Here is a 24,298-nt window from a genome sequence, read left to right as displayed (position 1 = left end):
TAAATGTTTATATATCATGCTATAATTGTATTAACCGAAACATTAGTACATGTGTGATATGTAGACAAACAAAGAGTCCCTAGTATGCCTCTTAACTAGCTTGTTGATTAATGGATGATTAGTTTCATAATCATGAACATTGGATGTTATTAATAACAAGGTTATATCATTGTATGAATGATGTAATGGACACACCCAATTAAGCGTAGCATAAGATCTCGTCATTAAGTTATTTGCTATAAGCTTTCGATACATAGTTACCTAGTCCTTATGACCATGAGATCATGTAAATCACTTATACCGGAAAGGTACTTTGATTACATCAAACGCCACTCGCGTAAATGGGTGGTTATAAAGGTGGGATTAAGTATCCGGAAAGTATGAGTTGAGGCATATGGATCAACAGTGGGATTTGTCCATCCCGATGACTGATAGATATACTCTGGGCCCTCTCGGTGGAATGTCGTCTAATGTCTTGCAAGCATATGAATAAGTTCATAAAAGACCACATACCACGGTACGAGTAAAGAGTACTTGTCAAGAGACGAGGATGAACAAGGTATAGAGTGATACCGAAGATCAAACCTCGGACAAGTAAAATATCGCGTGACAAAGGGAATTGGTATCGTATGTGAATGGTTCATTCGATCACTAAAGTCATCGTTGAATATGTGGGAGCCATTATGGATCTCCAGATCCCGCTATTGGTTATTGGTCGGAGTGAGTACTCAACCATGTCCGCATAGTTCACGAACCGTAGGGTGACACACTTAAAGTTGGATGTTGAAATGGTAGAACTTGAATATGGAATGGAGTTCGAATATTTGTTCTGAGTCCCGGATGAGATCCCGACATCACGAGGAGTTCCGGAATGGTCCGGAGAATAAGATTCATATATAGGAAGTCATATTCCAAGTTTGGAAATGATCCGGTGCATTTATGGCAGGTTCTAGAAGGTTCTAGAAAAGTCCGGAAGAAATCACCATGGAAAGTAGAGTCCCGGAGGGACTCCACCTTGCATGACCAGCCAACCCTAAAGGGGAGGAGTCCAAGGTGGACTCCCCTAGGGTGGCCGGCCAACCCACCTCAAGGAAAGGTGGGAGTCCCACCTTGGGTAGGACTCCCTCCTTGAGTAGGTTTCCCACATATGGGAGGTTTTAGTGTTGGGGTCTTATTCGAAGACTTGGACTAGAACTCTTGGTGCTTCCACCTATATAATGAGGGGCATAGGAGAGGGGGCTGACCATTTCAAGCCTCAGCCTTGGCCGCACCCCTAAGAGGGCCGGCGCCCAACCCCCCTCTCTCCCCAAACCCTAGCGGTCTCTCTCCTCCACCACATCCCGCACGCTTAAGCGAAGCTCCGCTGGATTTCTCCACCACCACCGACACCACGCCGTCGTGCTGTCGGATTCAAGAGGAGCTACTACTTCCGCTGCCCGCTGGAACGGGGAGGTGGATGTAAGGTGGATGTCGTCTTCATCAACAACCGAACGTGTGACCGAGTACGGAGGTGCTGCCCGTTCGTGGCGCCGGAACCGATCGTGATCAAGATCTTCTACGCGCTTTTGCAAGCGGCAAGTGAACGTCTACCGCAGCAACAAGAGCCTCATCTTGTAGGCTTTGGAATCTCTTCAAGGGTGAGACTCGATACCCCTCGTTGCTACCGTCTTCTAGATTGCATCTTGGCTTGGATTGCGTGTTCGCGGTAGGAAATTTTTTGTTTTCTATGCAACGTTATCCTACGGTGGTATCGGAGCCGTGTCTATGCATAGATGGTTGCACGAGTAGAACACAATGGTTTTGTGGGCGTTGATGCTCTTGTTATCTTTAGTTTGAGTACTTTGCATCTTTGTGGCATAGTGGGATGAAGCGGCTCGGGCTAACTTTACATGACCGCGTTCATGAGACTTGCTCCTCGTTCGACATGCAACTTGTATTGCATAAGAGGCTTTGCGGGTGTCTGTCTCTCCTACTATAGTGAAGATTCAATTTACTCTTCTATTGACAACACTAGTATCACCGTTGTGGTTCATGTTCGTAGGTAGATTAGATCTTACTCGAAAACCCTAAACCACGTAAAATATGCAAACCAAATTAGAGACGTCTAACTTGTTTTTGCAGGGGTTTGGTGATTTGATATGGCCATGATGTGATGATGAATATGTATGAGATGATAATTATTGTATTGTGGCAACCGGCAGGAGCCTTATGGTTGTCTTTAAATTTCATGTTGAGTAGTATTTCAAAGTAGTTGTAATAGTTGCTACATGAGGTGAACAACCATGAAGACGGCGCCATGAACCTTGACGATACGCCGATGATGATGGAGATCATGCCCGTTGATGATGGAGATCATGTCCGTGCTTTAGAGATGAAGATCGAAGGCGCAAAGACAAAAGGGCCATATCATATCACATATGAACTGCATGTGATGTTAATCCTTTTATGCATCTTATTTTGCTTAGATCGCGACGGTAGCATTATAAGATGATCCCTCACATTAATATCAAGATAATAAAGTGTTCTCCCCTAAGTATGCACCGTTGTACAGTTCGTCGTTCGAAGCATCTCGTGATGATCGGATGTGATAGACTCAACGTTCACATACAACGGTGTAAGCCATGTTGCACACGCGGAATACTTGGGTTTGCTTGATGAGCCTAGCATGTACAGACATGGCCTCGGGACAACGGAAACCGAAAGGTTGAACACGAGTCATATGGATGATATGATTAACATTTTGATGTTCACTATTGAAGCTACATCATCTCACGTGATGATCGGTTTTGGTGTAGTGGATTTGGATCGTGTACCACTTAACAACTATGGGGGATGTTGTATTAAGTGGGAGTTCATTAGTAATTAGATTAAAACATGAACTAATTATCATAAACATAGTCCGAGTAGTATTTTGAATTAATTTTGTAGTATTGGCATCCGTTTTTCTACCATGCGCTAGTCTTGTAATTGAGATAGAAATACTCGTTAAAATCTGACAAGAAACTTTACGGATTGGTACCGTATTGTTAAAGAATCAAGAATTGATTAAGTCCTATTGCAAACTTTTAGTAAACCTCACATTGTTGATTCAAAGAGCTATGGTTTCAATTAATACCTAAAGTTATCTTGTCTCCGTGAAACTTGAAGTTCAAATTTGTTTGAAAAGTAAGGAGCTGAAAATTTAGTTTTCGAAATAATCAAGGTATGAGATATATGTGATATCTAAGACCTTATTGCAAGATGATAGAATATAATTTGGTGAGACTACATGAACTCATAAGTTTTATGGGAATGTACGAAGGTTGAAGACGCAAGGCGTCACAATCCTCCAACTATTGGGGCACTAACGATATTCGCATATCCATGAAGTGACCATCCTTAATATGCACCGTTGCTAAGACTCGTCGTTTCGAAGCATCACGTGATGATCGGGTGTGATAGATTCTACGTGTGCATACAACGGGTGCAAGCTAGATTTGCACATGCAAATACCAAGGTTTAAACTTTATGAGCCTAGCATGTACAGTACATGGTCTCGGAAAGTTGTCATGAATTAATGGATAAAATTATGAGTGAAATTGTTCATCGTATTACAAAGTTACTAATAGTGAAATCTGGAACACTTGTCATATGATGATTAACTTCAAAATAAGAACCTCAAGGTTATTGGTATTAGACCAACAAACCTAGAAGTTATTGATGTTGAAGTATTTTTCTGAATAATGAGGAAAGCTAAAAGAGAAACTGCAAAAGATATTTTGGCAAAAAGAAAAGAAAAGACTAGAAAGTCTAGCTCATGTGTATATAAATGATATACATGTTATGGTTGTATTCCTAGTTAAGTCACACTAAGAAATTCTTGGGTATTAGTACTATATTGGTTGGTATGAAGTGTCATACAAAACAACGCAATACAAGAATACAATGGCCTAAGTGATCGACAAGGAATATGATAGGAATGCACGCTCTGGAACAAAAATAAAGTGTTATTATGTTCATCGTTGGCATTCTATCTAACCCTTAGAATTTATAATAAAGAACTTAATAATTGTTATTTTGCTTCTGGTCAAATGAAAACAATGAGTTGTTTAAATTATGACATTACTCCATGTACGATGGATAAGTTATTATAAATCTTAATGGTGAAACACACATACATAACACTGACGCTAAAATGCTATAAGGCAAATGATTTGAATTCCACTTATTTGTGGAACCGCCATTTAGGTCATGTTGGAAAGGAACGCATGAAGAAACTCCATGCAAATGGATTTTTGGAGTCATTTGATTTTTTGAATCGTTTGGCGCTTGCAAATCTTTTCTAAAAGAGAATGACTAAAATACCGTTCATAGGCCAAGTTTTGAACGGGAAACTAACTTAGTGGAAACATACATGATGATGTATATGGATCACTGGGCATAGTTGTGTGCGGAAGATTCTTATACTTCATGAAAACTTCAAACAATGAATTGAGTATATATATGTGGATATATTCGATAAGGAAGAAGTTTGAAACATTTGAATGGATTCAAATAAATTTCAGCATGAAGTAGAAATCATCGTAATAGAAAAGTCAAATATCTATGATTGGATCATAGTGGAAATATTTGAATTACTAGTTTTAGCGAACATCTAAGAGAGTTATGAAATTGTTCTACAACTCACATTTCTTGGAGTATCATAGTGATGATGAAGTATCCGAGAGATGTATCCAAACCTAGTTGGGTCAATGATGAGATAAAATATTAATGCCATTATATTTTTGTGAATTATGCTTTAGAGACTACCGCTTTACACTCGAATAGAGCATCATCATGATCCGTTGAAATGACATCATACGAGTTATGACATGGGTATAAACCCTAATAGTCTTTTCTTAAATTTTGGTATGCATAGCATAAGTAAATAAGTTTACAACCAAAATCGGATGAATGTCTTTGTTGGTTATCCCAGAGAATTGATTGGGAATTCTTCCCACAATGGAGACAAAGACAAAAGTGTTTGTCAATGTTTCTTATTTCCAAGAAATTGTTTCTAGCGAAGTTTTTGAGTGGGAGGACAATAGAACTTGATAAGGTTTATGAACCCGAGCATAATGATCGAGTAGCGCAGCATCGGAATTGGTTCGGAAGCGGCCACGACGATCATGGCTCCTATGACTACAAAGTGTTTTAGCCATGGAGATCGAAGTACATATTGAACCTTGTAGGTATGGTTTACTTTGTGATCAAATAAATGATTTGTGGACAAAGGATTGATTTTGAACAATGATAAACCAACTACAAGCAAAGAAGTTACGATGGGCCCTGACTCCGTTAAAATGGACATGCACCATGAAATCCATAATAGATGAATACTTTTTGAAAGTAAATGGATCTATAGACTTAGATGAAATATCTTTGAAGAAGCTCGACTTGTTGAAAAATTGTTTACGACAAAGTTCAAAGAGTTGACTACGATAAGATTAGATCTTCCGTAGCAATGCTTATAGTCTATGTGGATTATTCTAGTAATCACTACATATTTCTTTTATGAGATATGCTAGTAGGATGGAAAAACACATTACTTATCAGAAGTATGTATTAAAGGTGTATACAAGATACAACCAAGAGTTTTGCTGGTCCGTGGAATACTAGATAGGTATACGAACTTCAATTGGATGAAATAAGTATTGCGGAGTTGGAATCTTCACCAGATGAAATAGTCAAAGAGTTTTTGATTTCATCAGAGACGATGAAGAGGCTTGCATTTGCAAGAAATTAAGTGGGAGCGCTAAGACACATTTATAATACTTTATGTAGGTGACATATATTTGGTTATAAATGATGTAATTATATACTTGATTAAAAAGGTTTCATTGAGAATTAACTTCAATGAAAGGATATGGACTGAAACAAATTTAGTGTCAAGATCTATGAAGATAGATTGAAACACATAAATAAGTTTAAGTCAAAGTACATATGATGGATATTGAAGTAGTTCAATATAGAAATATTAAGAAAATGTTCTTGTCATGTGAAGGTTTAACAAGACTTGAGTGTATCTGACGCTCAATGAGTAAAAACACATGAGTGATTATAGATCACGAATAATATGTACACAATCAGATATCATGTGCTATAAAGTGTTATGAGCATATACCATAATGATTCATATGATGATCATTGGACGACAGTAAGAATATCCTTGAGTACTTTAGAAGAACTAAGGATATATATATATTTTTGTATGAAGAAATGACAAACAAATCGATGTAAGGTGTTACACCGATATTGGTTTTGTCACATATAAAATATAATTTCAATCTCAAATTAGACTAAGTGTTGTTTAAAAGGTAGCACAATGAGCTAGAAGTTGTCTATGCTAGATTTAGAAGAGTTCTAAATATTGTGACGGATTCTACAAAAGAAGGCAGAGTATGTCATTATTTTGACAATGACAAAGGATGTTAAGTCAAGAGGTTCTTTGAGAACTTGGTGCAGTTCCGACGTAGTCGGAACTTTGAAGCTATATTGTGTGTGACAATATTAGTGACATATTTCGTACAACGGAATTAAGGTTCCACGAGAAGATCAAACATATTTAATGCCGACTCATTTGGAAATGAGTGATGCGTTGAGACGCAAATGAATTACAAAATACATACGTTTACGAGCGTGTCGGATCCGTTGACTAAAAACCTCTCCCGTGAGCAATACATGATAAAGCACCATAAGGCCAAGGTGTTATATCTTTACAAATGTAAACTAGATTATTGACTCTAGTGCAAGTGGGAGATCGAAGGAGATATGCCCTAGAGGCAATAATAAAGTGGTTATTATTTATATCTTTATGTTTATGATAAATGTTTATATATCATGCTATAATTGTATTAACTGAAACATTAGTACATGTGTGATATGTAGACAAACAAAGAGTCCCTAGTATGCCTCTTAACTAGCTTGTTGATTAATGGATGATTAGTTTCATAATCATGAACATTGGATGTTATTAATAACAAGGTTATATCATTGTATGAATGATGTAATGGACACACCCAATTAAGCGTAGCATAAGATCTCGTCATTAAGTTATTTGCTATAAGCTTTCGATACATAGTTACCTAGTCCTTATGACCATGAGATCATGTAAATCACTTATACCGGAAAGGTACTTTGATTACATCAAACGCCACTGCGTAAATGGGTGGTTATAAAGGTGGGATTAAGTATCCGGAAAGTATGAGTTGAGGCATATGGATCAACAGTGGGATTTGTCCATCCCGATGACGGATAGATATACTCGGGCCCTCTCGGTGGAATGTCGTCTAATGTCTTGCAAGCATATGAATAAGTTCATAAAAGACCACATACCACGGTACGAGTAAAGAGTACTTGTCGGGAGACGAGGATGAACAAGGTATAGAGTGATACCGAAGATCAAACCTCGGACAAGTAAAATATCGCGTGACAAAGGGAATTGGTATCGTATGTGAATGGTTCATTCGATCACTAAAGTCATCGTTGAATATGTGGGAGCCATTATGGATCTCCGGATCCCGCTATTGGTTATTGGTCGGAGTGAGTACTCAACCATGTCCGCATAGTTCACGAACCGTAGGGTGACACACTTAAAGTTGGATGTTGAAATGGTAGAACTTGAATATGGAATGGAGTTCGAATATTTGTTCGGAGTCCCGGATGAGATCCCGGACATCACGAGGAGTTCCGGAATGGTCCGGAGAATAAGATTCATATATAGGAAGTCATATTCCAAGTTTGGAAATGATCCGGTGCATTTATGGCAGGTTCTAGAAGGTTCTAGAAAAGTCCGGAAGAAATCACCATGGAAAGTAGAGTCCCGGAGGGACTCCACCTTGCATGACCAGCCAACCCTAAAGGGGAGGAGTCCAAGGTGGACTCCCCTAGGGTGGCCGGCCAACCCACCTCAAGGAAAGGTGGGAGTCCCACCTTGGGTAGAACTCCCTCCTTGAGTAGGTTTCCCACATATGGGAGGTTTTAGTGTTGGGGTCTTATTCGAAGACTTGGACTAGAACTCTTGGTGCTTCCACCTATATAATGAGGGGCATAGGAGAGGGGGCTGACCACTTCAAGCCTCAGCCTTGGCCGCACCCCTAAGAGGGCCGGCGCCCAACCCCCCTCTCTCCCCAAACCCTAGCGGTCTCTCTCCTCCACCACATCCCGCACGCTTAAGCGAAGCTCCGCCGGATTTCTCCACCACCACCGACACCACGCCGTCGTGCTGTCGGATTCAAGAGGAGCTACTACTTCCGCTGCCCGCCGGAACGGGGAGGTGGATGTCGTCTTCATCAACAACCGAACGTGTGACCGAGTACGGAGGTGCTGCCCGTTCGTGGCGCCGGAACCGATCGTGATCAAGATCTTCTACGCGCTTTTGCAAGCGGCAAGTGAACGTCTACCGCAGCAACAAGAGCCTCATCTTGTAGGCTTTGGAATCTCTTCAAGGGTGAGACTCGATACCCCCTCGTTGCTACCGTCTTCTAGATTGCATCTTGGCTTGGATTGCGTGTTCGCGGTAGGAAAATTTTTGTTTTCTATGCAACGTTATCCTACATCTGTATCCATGTTGCTCATAGTGAAGCTTGCGTGGATCGGTTGGTCCACACCTGTGATTTTTCCCTCCTCAAGTTGAGGAGGTTTTCCACGTAAATCCTTGTGCACTTGTGCGTGTAGTTGTGTTTGTTTTTCCGCTGCACTTATTGGTTGATGCTGTCCTCAAATTTTATCTATTTTGACACAAGCATAGTGAGGTTGTGCTCCCAACAAGATCCAGTCACGGGCTGGTGGCTACTGCGGCTCGTTAACGCCTCATGGCTAAAGTGTGGACCAACTACTAGTGCTATTCTTCTACGGCGACGGTGGAGGATGTGTGTTCTTGGTAGTTGCGGCGGCGGCAGTTTGCAGCAGTACATCCGTTTATATACTCTTTGTGTTATGTTACTTGTATGCCTACCAACTATGTATTGTTAGGTTTATGAATACAAATAGTGTATGCCTACATGCGTACATCGTAAAAAAAGAGTTCTTGGGGAGTTTTTATTATCGGAATTCATAATGTTGTTATTTTTGAGCTGGATCGACACATAATCAACGAAACGTTCGAGTGTCATTCAGTTTATTTAATTGCGAGTTTAAAACTAACATGTTTAACATTGTAAAGCATCTTATTTTATATTTTATCGTTACTTGAATAGCAATATATTGTCAAGTTACTGGATTGCCGGGGGATTCCATTGTAGTTTAGGTGAACATAATGCATTGCCTCATTTGCTATTTTATGAACAAAATAATACAGTACATGACCAAACAAATAGCTAAAATGATGATAAAAATAAAAATCTTTACTATCTCTACTTCTAAGTTTATCCATATATGCTTTCTTTATTTCTTACTTCCCTCCCTTTCTTTTCTTAATCTCCATCTTCATTTAATTTATCTTAACCTGAAGTTGCTTCCTTAACATCTCTCACATTCCCGCTTCTAATGTTGTGCACATGAGATATATATTCACCTAAGACTTGTTCAATTTTACCCTAGAAAAATAAAAAAAATAAAAATCTTCGCTAAATGTCAGCTACATAACATTTTCATCTTAATTGATATTGTACACACCACAGAACAGGGAGAAGCACAAGAATTGCAGGAGATTCTGGCCCAGCATCCTTTGCCCGCGTCCTCAATGCCCTCCTTGTCGACGTAGGAGGTCTGCTTCCATTTCTCATCTACCCATGTGCTTTCTCCACTGCCTCCACCAACACCTGCGATTGAGCCACCCACCGTATAAAGCTTTAATCTAGCCAGGGGTGCTAGTTGATACAAAGAACAAGCAAGTTGGGTAGGCTAGATATAAAACCTAATGAAAACATTTGAAAAACCAAAACAAGGAGAGAGAGAGAGCGCGAGAGAAAACAAGTAAACTAAGATTCTGACACATGGATCACTTATTTTCCCTTGTGGTTATCTCAAGAGCAAGATCTTTAGTGAGATTTCAATCCCTCAAGTCCCTTTTTACCGCCTTCATCCATGTCAATTTTGATTTTTCTCTGCCCCTCCTTGTATTTTTCATACTCCTTCGAATTTCACTATTAACCGGTGCTTCTAGAGGCCTTCGTTGGATATGACCAAACCACTTTAGTTAGTGTTGGCCTAGCTTCTCAGCGACCGGAACCAACCATAGCAGTGAAGGAGTTATGCCCTAGAGGTAATAATAAAGTGTTTATTATTCATAACTTCAAGTTTATGATTAAGTTTATTTCTTTATGTTATAACTGGTGTGTGTCTTGGATATGAGATTCAAAGTAAAACTCATAAACACGCATGGACGGATCCACTATGGCCCATGGGTGTACAGATAAACACCCAAAATTTTCTCAAAAAAAGTGCATATACATAATGTTTATTGTTCATGTATTACTTTGGGTATCTTTTAGCACTTCTAGTTTGCATTTTCTCTTCCAAATTTGGACTAAACTTTGAAATATATTTATTTGTAGACAAATGGAGTAGTACATATACTGGCCACATATGAACAAACTAGCTGAGAGCAACCATCTCAGACCGAGCGGCGGCAAAACAATGACGAACCTATGATTGCAAAAAGAAAAGAGTATCGATATGTGACCAACATCCTCAAATCGACTAGCGACCTATGACCAAAACATTCCCAATTCGAGTATCGACCCAATGCCACGCGGCGCCCCATGGGTTGTTGCCCGCATCGGACCAAACAGAGAAGGGAAAAAAGAAAGCCGATGCGCTGGTAGCGATAGGGGATGTAGGGAAGCCATGCGGCTTCCAAGCGGTATGGCAGATCATATTGTCATATTGTAATTTTCTCTATTTTTACATGTATTTTAACCTTTTGAAATACTGGTGATACAATGGTTGATTTGTACTTCTAATTCAGCAAAGGCATGGACGTTTTGATGGTTGAAATTTGAACATCTAAAGTTAAATTTCTAGACCTGTCCCTGCAAGCACGTGTAGAGAAATAGATAAACACGTGTTTCTACTCCCGCCTTTAGGACTAGCTCATATGTTGTTTTGATGTTCGCATTTTCCTAATCAAATCGTCGACCATGCTTTCCAAAACTATAAATTGTAATGTTATCTCGTGGTGCATATTTTGCAAACTATGTATATATATATATGTTGTTACAGGGTTCCCTTTGAGATCGAGTATAGAGTGATGATCCTAAATAACTCCTATGCATATATACTGTCCCGTGTCCCGTCAGCTGGAATCCCGTGTCCCGTCAGCTGGAATAAGCCGACGTGCGCAAAAATCCACACAATAGTAACGACAGCGTGCAAAACCAAGCAAATTATAGTAGTGAGCATGCTGGCACGTGAGCACTAGCCCACATACTAGTAGCGTGCCGCCGGGCTAGCCGGAGACTGGTAGACAAATTTCACACACGAGTAGTAAGCTATTACATACTAGTGGCTTCACTCGGCCCGTTGAGGACGACCACAACCCGGCACATCCCGAAGCTGACAATTACAACCTACGCAGATGAAATCCTGCAGCAGGTTTATTCTAATTTTCTTTTCTCTAGGTGGTCGATGAATTTTTCTCCTAATTAATTTGTTTCTTCTATTGTACTCCCTCCGATTTTGAAATGGCTTCCTAATTTTGTCTAGATACAAAAGGTACTCCCTTCGTCTCAGTTTACTAGTCTTCCCCGTATCCCTAGGTTATCAATTTGACATATAAAATTTAAATTATATAATGCAAAAATTATATCATTATAAAATAGAACATCTAAACTTTCTAATGGTATAATTTTTATAACATATAACTAATGCTAATTTGATCAAAGTTGCGACCTAGAGGTACACGCATGCCTAATAATCTGTGAGAGAGGGAGTATATAGTTTACATCAGTATGTAGAAAAAGTTGAGCAGCTTTTTTTTAAACGGAGGGAGTAAGAGAAATTTTAGGTGAATCTTGATGAGAAATTTGCATAGCTAGTTCTGATAACAAAAAACTGATTTCCTGAACTATATTCAATAAAAATCAACGAAAAATAGCGCGCTATTTCACGCTAATAGCAGCGCTATAGCGTATTTGCGAGTTGAACGCTACGCTATGCATTCTAGGCACGCTATGACGCTACGCGCGCTAAAGACGCGCTATTTCACGCTATTTGGCGCTATTCGCTATTCCGCATATCACGCTATTTTGCAGAGTAGTTTTTAGTAGCTAATTCCATATTTTGACCCACTTGCGTATCCTAAATCCCTATAATCCAGGCAATCCTAGACTAGGAAACTCATATCACGCACTCCCCAACTCCTTGTCACCTGCTCTACTCGGCAGGCGACGACGTGACGGCGCAGCTCCGCCCCCCTTCTCCTCTGTCAATCGGTGGTAAGCGACCACGCCTAGCTTCACCTTCACGCCTTCACCCCGTGTCTCCGTTCCCCTCCTCCAATCCTTCTAGTTCGGGATAATGTGAATGTGAACTATGGTTTGTGATTTTGAGACTATGTCATATCAAGTTATGGACTATGTGAACAATCTCTGGTTGATGTTTGGCTGCAAAATATCATATCCGAGATTTTATAGCTGCAGAGTGCTATTTTATAGCTGAAATCCTGAATTTTCATTTTTTCGCTAAACGCTATTTTGAAAAATAGCACGCTATAGCGTCTATAGCGTTTTTCTGAAGCCCATGCTATTTATGTTAGCGTGCTATTTTTTTCATTGATAAAAATACTCCCTCTTTCCTAGCACATATTTCCCGGTCGGTGAAGTCGACGCACCTTTGGCCATTTACTTTTGGACGTGGCTAGGGGGTGCGCGGTTACCAGGTTGTCTTACCCGGTGCCCCCCTTGTCTTAACCAAAATTATTCCCGAAATGGAAAGTGGACAGCGACGTGTAACAGAAAGCGATCCGGCCATTTTCCGGCTGGGATTCAGCATGCGGACGCGCGAGTGGGAAAAAACCCACGGCGACTACAGTACAGTGGTCCAGGACCAGAAAATTACAGGCAATCAAGAAAAAAAAAAGCAAAAAAACTAGGGAAAATAAAATTCCATCCAACGTGTTGGGCAAAAACCTGAAGAAAGTAAAGTCCTGCATCTCCAGATCTGTATCCCCCCTCCCCCCTTGATGTAGTTTGATGTAACAAAGCTGTTCATGTATTAAAGTGTGCAAAAGTTTGATCATAGTTTAGGATTATACATCTATAAGTGCCCATGTGCAGAAAATTACAGGGAGTCTGTGTACCAAACCCCCACGACATGTAAGAATAATGTCTCTCAACTAGAAGTCATTAGCTTTGACTAGGGTTAGACAGGAGATTTCCGGTCTGTCTGTTTGTTTCAGCCGGACCAGAGATGCAAATATTTTGAAAGCTGCATCTGACTCAGTTCGTTAGGATGTAAAAAAATCTGTCAGGTTCAGGTTTATACATCTATAAGTACTGTACTTGTGTGCAGAATCTGTGAACCTAATACATGTAAGAAATATGCATATTTTGTGTAAGAAAATGTTATAGATGGCAGAACCTTCTCCTTTGCCTGTATAAGGAATCATTCATTTTTTGCAATGTAAAAATGATGAAAAGATGTTTGCATGGACTGTCTGCGTTAGCAAAGTATGACGAGTAGAATGTATCTAGATGAGTCACTAAGGTACCAATTCATAGAATATATAGTCAAACAACTCTTAATCCTTGGCATGAAGTGTTTGCAAAAATCTGGTTTTGCACAAGAAAACCAGAAAACCGTTTGCAAAGACATCAGATTTTGCAAGCATCAGTTGAGAAGTTATCCCTAGAAACTACATGCAAGTAAAAGGAAACTATCTGGTGGACCAAAAGGCTGATCCAGGAACATGTACAAGTATCTTCCAGTGTTTTTTGATAGCTTGCATAGTAGGGTGTCCATTGGTTTTCATATGACGATCTTTGCTTACATTATATGAAGAACGTTGCTTGCATTACCTGCACATAAAAAGCAACCAGTATGCATGGAAAAATTAGTATTTGCGGTAGGAATTAAATTAGCTATGGTAGGAAGTAAAAGTGCAGGGTTTATAAACAAACACATTTACTACGAGAAACTATGTTTTGACTACTGATATGAAACTAAACCTAGTTCTTTCTTTTGCAGTAATGGATTTCTGGTTTGATAATGGTGGTATTGACTTGAACACTCCGGTATCATGTCGAGGATCTTACAGGCCAGCATGAGCAAGGTACAGGACTGCACCTGCTTCTGGGAACAATACAGGCAGAAACAATAGATGCCATAGGGAATAAAGAGTCTAGTGACATTCTGGTGGTGAAGATGAAGTTGAATCAACACCAACCCATCTTCCAATGGAGAAACCTCATAGAATTGTAACTGTTATGCTAAGCATGTAGGTTTTTCAATCAAGTGAAGTATCTCTAGGAATTCGACGGTGCACAAATAAAAGGACAAATGCCTGTTCGTATGTAACAAAAGTGGCAAGAATGCAGATATTAGCAATCAGGAAGTTCCACCAGTAAGACAACGAAACCGAAGCATCACGAAGAAGAGCGCCAAGTATTACAGGTTCGCGAAAAAAAGTACAGCACAGGTACAATTAACACTACAAGTTGCATGTAATAATTCCTAAAAAAATACATCCAATACGAATTTAAAAGGTATGAGCCTAGTATTTCAGAGTCGCGAAAAAAAAAGTTGCAACGCAGAATCAATTGACAGTACAAGGTGCATGTAATAAATTCCTAAAAAATACATCCAATGTGTACAAAAAAGTACATCTCATACTCATGATTTCATAATGGTATGTATATTTCTTACATCCTAAAGTGCTCAATTAACAACAAACATAAATCAGATAGGGATCAATGAACCAAACAAACCGTAATATGTGTGTCCACACAATTATTACATCCTAATGTGTCTTGCTTCACATGTAATGAACACAGTGTGGAATCTGAAACTGAACTCATAGATAAGGTCATAAGGACATAGATAATGGCATGAAAACACTACTAACACCACCATGACTAGTGGAAGAACACAAACAGGGCTAGTACACGTGCACTACTAGAAGAGCACCACCATCACTGCTAGACAATCACCAAGGTAGAAACTAGAGAACGGCCACCTAACTATCTCGACCAGCACCACCGTGACCAATAATTAGATGTAAAAGTCAAAGGTGCCTCGAGCAAACACTCTACCCCGCAGCAACAAACGGGCAGAGCTGCAAAGGAGACCCACGAACTTACCAGCAACAAGTTGTTGTAGCTCTCTCTCGGACGCCTAGCAACTCGGCAACAGGGGTTGGGCGCATCGACTGGCGAGGGCGAGCCGCAAATATCTCCTGGGCTCCTCTCACGACGGCCGTCCGCCTCGCCCCGTGTTCAATCGCGGGGCAGCGCCGACAAAGACCACCTCTCAACACATCCACCCCGCCCCCCGGATGCGTCGATTTCCTTGTCCGCGACGGGCCCGAGGTCATCTCGAATGCGGAAGGTAGGTGGAGCATGACCACAGGGACGCCGTCGGCAAGCGCGAAAGGAGGTCGGCGATGGCAGCGGTGGCGGACAAGAGGAAGAATGCCGGGGGAGAGCAGATTTGGGGAAGGTCTTGAGTAGGCCTATGGAGGAGGAGACCCTTGGAGGCGGCCATGCGGAAGATCATGGAGGCCGGGTGGTGGAGGGCGAAGGATCAAAGGAGGAGCTCCTAGTGAATCATGGCAGCTTGTTCGGCGTAGGTGGCCGGGGAGAAGACATAGCGTGGCCGTGCGCAGGTCTGCTGCGTCAAGCGGGCCAGGACCGGGCGGACGGAACAAGCGCCGTCCTTGATCAGGGCGCGGGATCTCGTTCCGGGGCTGTCGGCAGCCTCTCCTCCACGAGATCGGCGGTTAATCTGTCTCCCATGGGTGTTGGATTGCTGGAGCAGAGATGGAGACGAAGGGGGACGAGACAGGAGTGGGGATTGCGGGAGAGAGACGAAGGAAGGGGAACGAGGAGTCTGGACCCTGGAAGCATGTGGGCCTGTCATCCCGTGGTCCCTGCTGCTTTGCCCCGAATAAGCCACACGATCATAATCGGACGCCGCCAAGACGTGAGCACTTTGTAAGACCAGATCGAGCCCAGTCAAGAAATAGATTTTGCGTTTACTTTTTCCGCGTCTTGCTTCACCGAGAGTATGTGACTTTTTTTTTTTTTGAGAAGAGAGTATGTGGATCGATCCTGTTCCATTGCGCGTGTGTGTTGTTAACTTTTTTTTATCAGAATCTGTATTACTGATCCACGGAAGAACAGATCGCAGAAAGGCTTGAACGCGTATTTTGGAGTTTTTTTTTTTGGTGAGAATTCGGCAGTGAGCTGCACGATATATTGATAGAGGAAGATTTGGCTCAGTTAATAAGGGAAACCGGGCCCAAAAACCATACAGAGCGGCCAAGTTTATAAGGAAAACCGGCCCAAAAACCGCACAAACACCGGAGCCTCATCGCCCACACGATACCGCGACCGCCGACGACCAAACACACACCACCAAACCCGGAGCCGCCGCTCGGCGTCCCCGCTCGGAGGCGAGCCGAGCCGCAACGCCGCACGACATGGACGTCTTGTAGCCCAAACTACCAAGGCGACCACACACGTACCACGAACGCCGCGCCAAAGATCCGGGGCCGCCACCCCGACATGCCAGCCACACCGACCGCCCCGTCGTGTAGGCCGGGCCGATGAGCTCGCTACCCACGTAGCACCAACACGCCACCCAAGCCTTGCAAGACCATGACAACACCCCATGGAGTCATCGCTGCAAGACCATCCGAGGCCGCCGCCTCGGCGCACGTCAACCGTCCGGGGCCGCCGCCCCGGCATCCACCATCCTCGACGACAAGGCAACCATGCACAACTGCCACGCATCTACCACACCACGAGGAGCACAGACTCCAAAAGCGGCGCCTTCAAGAAGGTAACGGCACAGTGTGTCACCGCCGTCCGCTCCGAGGAGCAGAGGTTTTCACCCGGAGAACGCAACAACTCGCGACAGCAGGAGACCAAGCTCCCCGATGAAGCCCTCAACAGGGAAATATGGCAGGGGCACCACCGACATCGGCACCAATTGGTGCGAGGCTTTCGCCTGGAGTGTCGATGTTGTCGGCATGCGCAACGCAGGCCCTAGCAGTAGGCGTAGGCAGCCGAGCATGGGACCTTGTCGCCGTCCACCAAACACCCACCATTCGCCTGAGAAGCGCATCTCAGCCAAACCGCCGCGAGGCGGCGGATCCGGCCGCCGACCGCTGAGCCGCCGGGAGCCCAGGCCACCAACCGACGTCGCCTTGGACACAGGCCCACCGAAGCCCAGATCGGGCCCGACCGCGGCAGACCCCGGGCCTCAGGTCCCTCCCCAGCCAAACTGCGCCATGGCCGGGCTGTCGGCCGGCGAGCAGGAGGCTGCAGCGAGGCCGGCGAGGGGCGCAGGAGGGGCGGGCGACGGCGACGGCCTCCGGGGCCCGGCACGACGTCTTCCCTCCGAGACGAGCGCGCGAGATCCCGAGAGGCATAGGGCCTCGCCGCCCCCTTCATCGGCGGCGGACGGCTTAGCCGCCGGCGGCCTCGGGAGACGACGAGGGAGCAGGGCGGGGGACTAAGGTGGCAGCGGCGGGGGGCTAGGGTTGGGCTCCCGTGTCGCCTGGAGGAGGCGACCGAGGGGAGCGAGCGAGGTTGACTCGTGAGCAGTTATTTTGGAGTTTTGTTGCCAAACGGATACGGAGTACATTTGTATAGTCCTATTCGAAAAAAAAGAGAATGTATAGAGTCCTTTTCGCATTGCATGCGAAGAAAGATACGAAGATATGACGCTCCAAGGACCCTTAAACACGCATATGCCCTAGCGCCCGTAGACCACGCACGAACAAATATAAGGGCTAAAACCCAGCGGAGCTGTGGATCCTGGGGACTTTTCTGCCGGGTGCACGCACGTCTCGATCTCCAAAGTCCAGCACCGATGGCTCTCTGTTTGATGAGGTCTCGCCTGATCGTCGGCAGGAGTTTCGCTACCGGGATCGCCAAGGCCGTCAGCGGCGGCACAAACACCAGCAAACCCGTGGGCAACGTCCGGCGCTTCTCCGCCGGTGCAGGCAGCAACAACAGCAACAACTCAGGGACGACGCTCACGAAAGGCTGTTTGCTCGGCGCCGGCCTGGTCGTTCAGGGCTTTGGACTCGGGTATATTACCCAGAAGTACGTCGACAGTAGGTTAGGTAGCCTAGATGCGTCACAGCAGGCGTCGTCGTCGACTCTCTCGGACGAAGCCAAGGCCGAGCTGCGCCGGTACGTCGACACAAAGTTCTCCGAGGCACAGCGGCTCACCAAGTCTTTCCAGGACGAAGCTATGGCAGAGTTGGCCCAGATTCGCGGCCAGGCCGACGATTCTGCTCAGCGGCGGGCGGCGGACGAGAAGAAACTGGCCGAACTCGCCAAGGAAATCGGGCAGATTCACGGTGAAGTTCGAGCAGATGCACTTCTGCACCAGAGCTCGCGGGTGGTTAACGAGACGAAGTACGACGAGTTGAGGAGCGAATTTTCGAGGCTACGCCATGAGTTTCACGAAACCGACGAGAAGCTAAACACCGCGCTGTCCCAGGTGCGCTCGCGGGCGGCGGACGAGAAGAAGCTGGCCGATCTCACCAAGGAGATCGCGCAGGTTCGCGGGGAGGTTCGAAGCTGCGACCGGAAGGCCGACTCCGCACTTCTCCAGCAAAACTCACGGGCGGCGGAACTCACCAAGGAGATCGCGCAGGTTCGCGCGGAAGTCCGAAGCTGCGACCGGAAGCTGGACTCCGCGCTGTCCCAACAAAACTCGCGGGCGGCGGACGGGGGTAACTACGCCGAGTTGAGAGGCGAGGTCGCCGAGCTACGCCAGGAGTTTCAGAAAACGGACCGGAAGCTGAAGGCCGCGCTGTCCCAGGTGAACTCGCGGCCGGCGGCGAGCGAGGGGATGTCGGCCGAGTGCAGGAACGAGATTGCGAGGTTGGGCCAGGAGATTCGGAGCACCGATCGGAAGCTAAACTCGGCGCTGTCGCAGATGAACTCGCAGCCCGCGGCGAGAGAGGGGATGTCGGCCGAGTGCAAGAACGAGATCGCGAGGCTAAGCCAGGAGATTCGGTGCACCGATCGGAGGCTAAAATCGGTGCTGTCCCAGATGAACTCGCGGGTGGCGAGCGACGGGAGCTTCGCCGAGTGCAGCAACGAGATCGCCAGGCTGCGCCAGAAGATGAGCAGGCTTGAAGGGACCGTGGATCGGCTCGTGGAAGACAGTAGGAAGCCTCCGTCAGATCCAGGTGTTGGACAGAATGGGCCGAAGGCCAAGAAATACAAGCAAGATTAAGTGCGGTCAACTGGCCTACAAATTAGTAGCACTCGAGGAAACTAAACTTCAACACTACAAAGTAAATTAATGTCGCTGGCTGGAGGTCATCTCGGATCAATTGTAGGAGTGGTAGTACCCCGAAGATGGATGATCCTTTCCTGATAGTTGATTAGCTGGCACTCCGTCTATTTCAATTTAGTAGTCTCTATTTTTTACAAAATATATATACTTCTGCACTTCCTATGCAAACTTTAGTTATTGCCTTCCCATTTTTTTTTTGTTTTAATAGACCACAATTTGTTTTGTTAACTGCTCTTATGCTTGCATGGCTTGATTTTGGAAGAAAGATGGTACATGATGTGTGTCTAGCAGGGTTTTAGTTACCGGACTGGTTACCACGGTTACCGTCCGGCAACCTGTTTTACCTACCGCCCCCGGTAAATGAGCTTCTTGAACAAAAAAAAATTGGATTTTTTTTAAAAATTTGGCTCGTATTTGTGCGATTTCCGGTAATTATGTGGTTACTGCTCGGTAACTAGACGGTAGCCTACCGGTTACTGAATATTTCAACTTTTCTCCTTTTGAATTCAAAATATATTACAAAATTTTCTTCAGTTATTTCCGGTAACTAGGGTAACCCCAAATACCAAGACCCCCTAGTAAAAAATATCAGTCTGGCAGCAATGTAGATATTTAACAACATTCTTAGTTCTTGAGCAAAACTCTAAAAAGATATAATTTTGAATAGATGTAGCAACTCTTTTGTTAACGGCTTGTGCCCAGTAAGATATGTTCACAAGTTTTTCTGTATAACAGCACATCCGTCAATAAGATGCAGAGATTAGAGCTTTCCTCTTTTCAAAAATAAATATACTTTATTATATTTCTTATGGTTGTTTCAAGTTTGAAGTGCTATGAACAATACAAAATATGAACATCTCCTTCTTGTAGTAAGCAGCTCATCTTGTTACAGTAGGCAAGTGTTCACCAGATTCTTATCCCTAGTGAAAAACCATAGAACCTCATTTGGCACCCATGAATTAGATGCTCCCTCCAGCCACATTAAAATATTGACGCGAATTTAAACTGAACATTTGAATGTATGGCTGCGACAACTAAATCGGGTCAGAGGGAGTAAAAATCTTGGAATTGGTTTCAAAAACGAGTGTTTGACGGTCACAAGAATTGGGATCATAAATTCGAAATTCAATCCTACTGAGTTAGTACATCACATTTTTTTTACTTGAATCTGACTGAAATGAACTAAGTTTTTTATAAGTATCATGAAAAATAAAATTTATTTGAAGTTGTGTGCACTACTGTAATAGTTGAAACACATTGACTGGAGTGGCCAGTATTTCAGTATATGTCGAAAATGAGTGAATTTTCTAAAAATAAAATACAAAAGTGTAAATTGTTAAAAATAAGAATTGCTTGATACAGAAAAAATGATGCTTATCCTCACTGTAACCTCCTATTGTTATTTTGTCAAGAAACCTCATATTACTATCATAATATTGACTACAACGATGATGGATGGAACTTAATTAACACACGATACCCCTAAGCTAGATCGCGCTCCTGCCCTGAATCCAAACGCGACGCGGGACTAATTCAACCCTAGAAGCCTGCGTTGATGATTATTGTCGCTTCAATCATTACATGCTGATGGGAGCCGTCGACGGTAAGGACCAGGTGCAATGCAAATTCAACCGTACGGTTTAAGAAATATACAGATCACAGACGTCGCCAAGCAAATATCCTCCCTGCAACTGAAAACGTGAAGCATACATATGTGGAAATCGCACAACGCCGTCTATTTCTTCCGAAAGTCTCAAGCAACACCATATTATCTCTATATGTCAATCATATAGAAATTGCCAAGCACAGATTGATCGGTGATTAAAGATATTGGAAAATATATAAATAATAATCTGGCTTACATACTATAGTCTTGGGATTAGCCCGTAAGCCATGGTGCGGCTGCACATGGGCTGATGGGCACTCTACTCGCTTCATTCCTTCTGACCTTTGACGAGTCTTCTCCTGCAACGGACAGATCGCATGTTCTATGTTAGAAAAATTAAGCAAGTTATTGATTTTGTTGGCCATTTCTGAGCGCCAATTAACCAGCTTGTTAGCGGATGGATGAAGAATTGGGCAGCGTACATAGGGGGGCAAGCGGCGCCCACTTCCCGTCCCGCATAACATGAGACACATCAAAATGAGGTATAATGCTAAATTTAAACAGAATTAATGCATGATTAGAACAAAGCTGCGCCCCGCATCCCGCGCCGCTTGCCACCCTAGCAGCAACAATATCACACATCCGACGTCTCCAAATCGTGGCAAAGTATCCGTGGAGTCTTTATTCAACGGGGACGATAGAAAACATCACAACTGAGATATCGACAATACCTACGTTGGCTCCAGTTACCTACACTTCTCTTCCTCTTCCTCTCCCCTCACCGAGCCGGTCGGAGCGGAGCTAAAGATGGTTGTTGGGCTTCTCTGTACATAGTAGAGGTATCCCTTCTCACTATAGTTGTAGGTTTAGAGTTTGCGGTGGTATCCCCATCGGGAATGGCGAAATGTCGTCGGGCTTATTCCTCCCGGTACTGCCACTCGGCGCTGTTAGGCTTTCCTTGAGGTTCTCTTGCGGGCTCTTGAGGTGGGAGGTCGAGTGTGTTCCAAGTGGTTCGTCCCCGGTGATGCGACAATTGTCCATGCTTGGCTGAAGCTCGATCGGTGCAGATGGAGCTAGACTAGACTGTTTTTTGCAAATTAGATCCGAGGTCCTTTATGCTAATTGTCTGGATATGTTTGTAATTTCCTTACGTTTGAGGTCCTTTCTGTAATATCTATCCACCCTCTCGATCCTGAGACCATTCCCCCTTGAAAAAAAAACTTACGTGGAGACTGGGGAGTAATTGGGCAGGTGGTCAACAACATTATATGAACGAGCTGCATCATCCCGTTTAATTCAAATGACCACAAACAGCACTTAGTGGGTCACCGCGAGCGTGCCCATTTACAGGTTGAGGTGGAGCGCATGGTCAGCAGTATGATTCAAGGAACAGAAGAGACATCCTTTCGTATACAGGGGGTCAAGGGGAACGTACCCGAACATGGACATCCCAAAGCTAGCCGTCAAAAAGGTCATGCATACCTGCATTACATGCCGTCCATTTCTTCAGAAAGTGTCAAACAAGGATGATCTCTCTAGATGTCAGTAATAGCTAGAGAAATCGCCAAGCAAAGATAGATAATAACTAAATAAGATATACGGGGAAAAGAATAGACTATACGTGTCTGCGCATCTCCTCGGATTAGCCCGTAAGCCATGGTGTGGCTGCACGACCGTGTGCATGTGCACGCTATCCGCTTCATTCGTGATGTCCTTGCTCAATCCCCTCCAGGCATCGATCACAAGGCTATATATACGTACCAAACCAATCCTTACAATCATCACCCAACTAACCGTCAAAAAACAAACCGTCCTCAGACACTGAGCTAGGTACACGGGCAAACACAAAATCAAGAAGAGGTACACACAAAGTTTCCAAATCAGATTCGTGCGGCCGTCAGATTGACATAAGCGTATCCAGCAATATGGCACCAGCTCCAGCTCGATCTATCGCGGTGGCGTTGCTAATGTTCACCTGCTGTGGGTTGGCCTTGGCCGCGGACAAAGCGCCGATCAAATGGATGAAAGCACATGCCACGTTCTACGGCGGCGCTGACGCCGCTGGCACCATGGGTAACTAACTAGCAGCTTATTTTAGCGCTCTGCATACGCCAATTGAATTCTACATTGTGGTGCCTGAGCTAAAAGCACATTCTTTCACTAACGCAGGTGGAGCATGCGGGTACGACAACCTCTACGCGGAGGGGTACGGGACGCGGACGGCGGCGCTGAGCTCAGTGTTGTTCAAAGATGGCACCTCATGCGGGCAGTGCTACAAAATCGCGTGTGACCGCAAACGGGCAGACCCCGCGTTCTGCAAACCTGGAGTTACGGTGACCATCACCGCGACAAACCTCTGCCCGCCTAACAATGCGCTTCCCAACGACAATGGTGGATGGTGCAACCTGCCGCGGGAACACTTTGACATGGCCCAACCGGCCTGGCAAAAGATCGGCGTCTATGAGGGTGGCATTATCCCCGTCATGTACCAGAGGTACATACACATGAGATTTGTTTTGTTTCATCAGTTTCCCGTGCTTCTAGTACAACATAAAATTGCTTAAAGATGATAAATGCTATATATTTCTGTAGGGTACCATGCGTGAGGAAGGGTGGGGTGCGGATCCGGATTGTTGGTCATGATTACTTCAACCTAGTTATCTTGATGAATGTGGCGGCTGCTGGTTCAATCAAGTCAATGGATATCAAGAGCTCCGATTCAAATGATTGGTTGCCAATGTCCCGTAACTGGGGCGCGTACTGGCAGTGCGGAGGGTATCTTACCGGGAAAATGCTCTCGTTTAGAGTGACCGACACTGATGGACAAACAATCGTGTTCAACAAAATTATGCCGGTCGGATGGAAGTTTGGGCAAACATTCGCGAGCAAATTACAGTTCAAGTAATCACTATCAACAGATCTCTTTAGGGTGTGATTGTTTATACCTGTACCATCACAAATAGTTGGAATGTGTATATTACGATTGATTTGGTAGGGCATGTACCCTATACATTATTGTACAGTATTTACCCTGTTGTCTATATTGTTGTTTGTATCAGTATTAACATGTATGATGCACAAAAATGCAACCAATTCCACCGGGTTGGATTAACTACTTATTTCCTATACTCGTGTATAGTTTCACAATATAGAGCAAAATGAGCTACTATTTTGGCATTTTACACTACAGTGTTCTAATATCCACGCTAAGGAACACCAATTGTAGTGTCATACTCTAATTATTAAACCCAA

At 44.1% G+C, this 24,298-nt stretch overlaps 1 protein-coding gene and 1 long non-coding RNA gene across 2 annotated transcripts; one reads left to right on the top strand and one right to left on the bottom strand.

The window, feature by feature from the left end:
- Positions 1-13,661: 13,661 nt before the first annotated feature.
- Positions 13,662-15,980, bottom strand: LOC124696883. The gene is made up of 2 exons (XR_007000735.1): positions 15,258-15,980; positions 13,662-13,976 (listed from the first exon to the last, which is right to left on the bottom strand). It is a non-coding gene; the product is annotated as an uncharacterized LOC124696883 (long non-coding RNA).
- Positions 15,981-22,971: 6,991 nt separating this feature from the next.
- Positions 22,972-23,951, top strand: LOC124696882 (expansin-A24-like). Its single transcript, XM_047229547.1, has 3 exons — positions 22,972-23,119; positions 23,216-23,540; positions 23,639-23,951. The coding sequence occupies exons 1-3, from the start codon at positions 22,972-22,974 to the stop codon at positions 23,949-23,951; spliced, it is 786 nt and encodes a 261-aa protein (XP_047085503.1).
- The last annotated feature ends 347 nt before the right edge of the window (positions 23,952-24,298 follow it).

Source organism: Lolium rigidum, chromosome 3 (assembly GCF_022539505.1).
Source record: "Lolium rigidum isolate FL_2022 chromosome 3, APGP_CSIRO_Lrig_0.1, whole genome shotgun sequence".
NCBI classification, from domain to species: Eukaryota; Viridiplantae; Streptophyta; class Magnoliopsida; order Poales; family Poaceae; genus Lolium; species Lolium rigidum.
The sequence above is the reverse complement of the archived record's forward strand: the minus strand, read 5'-3'. Positions and strand labels throughout refer to the sequence as shown.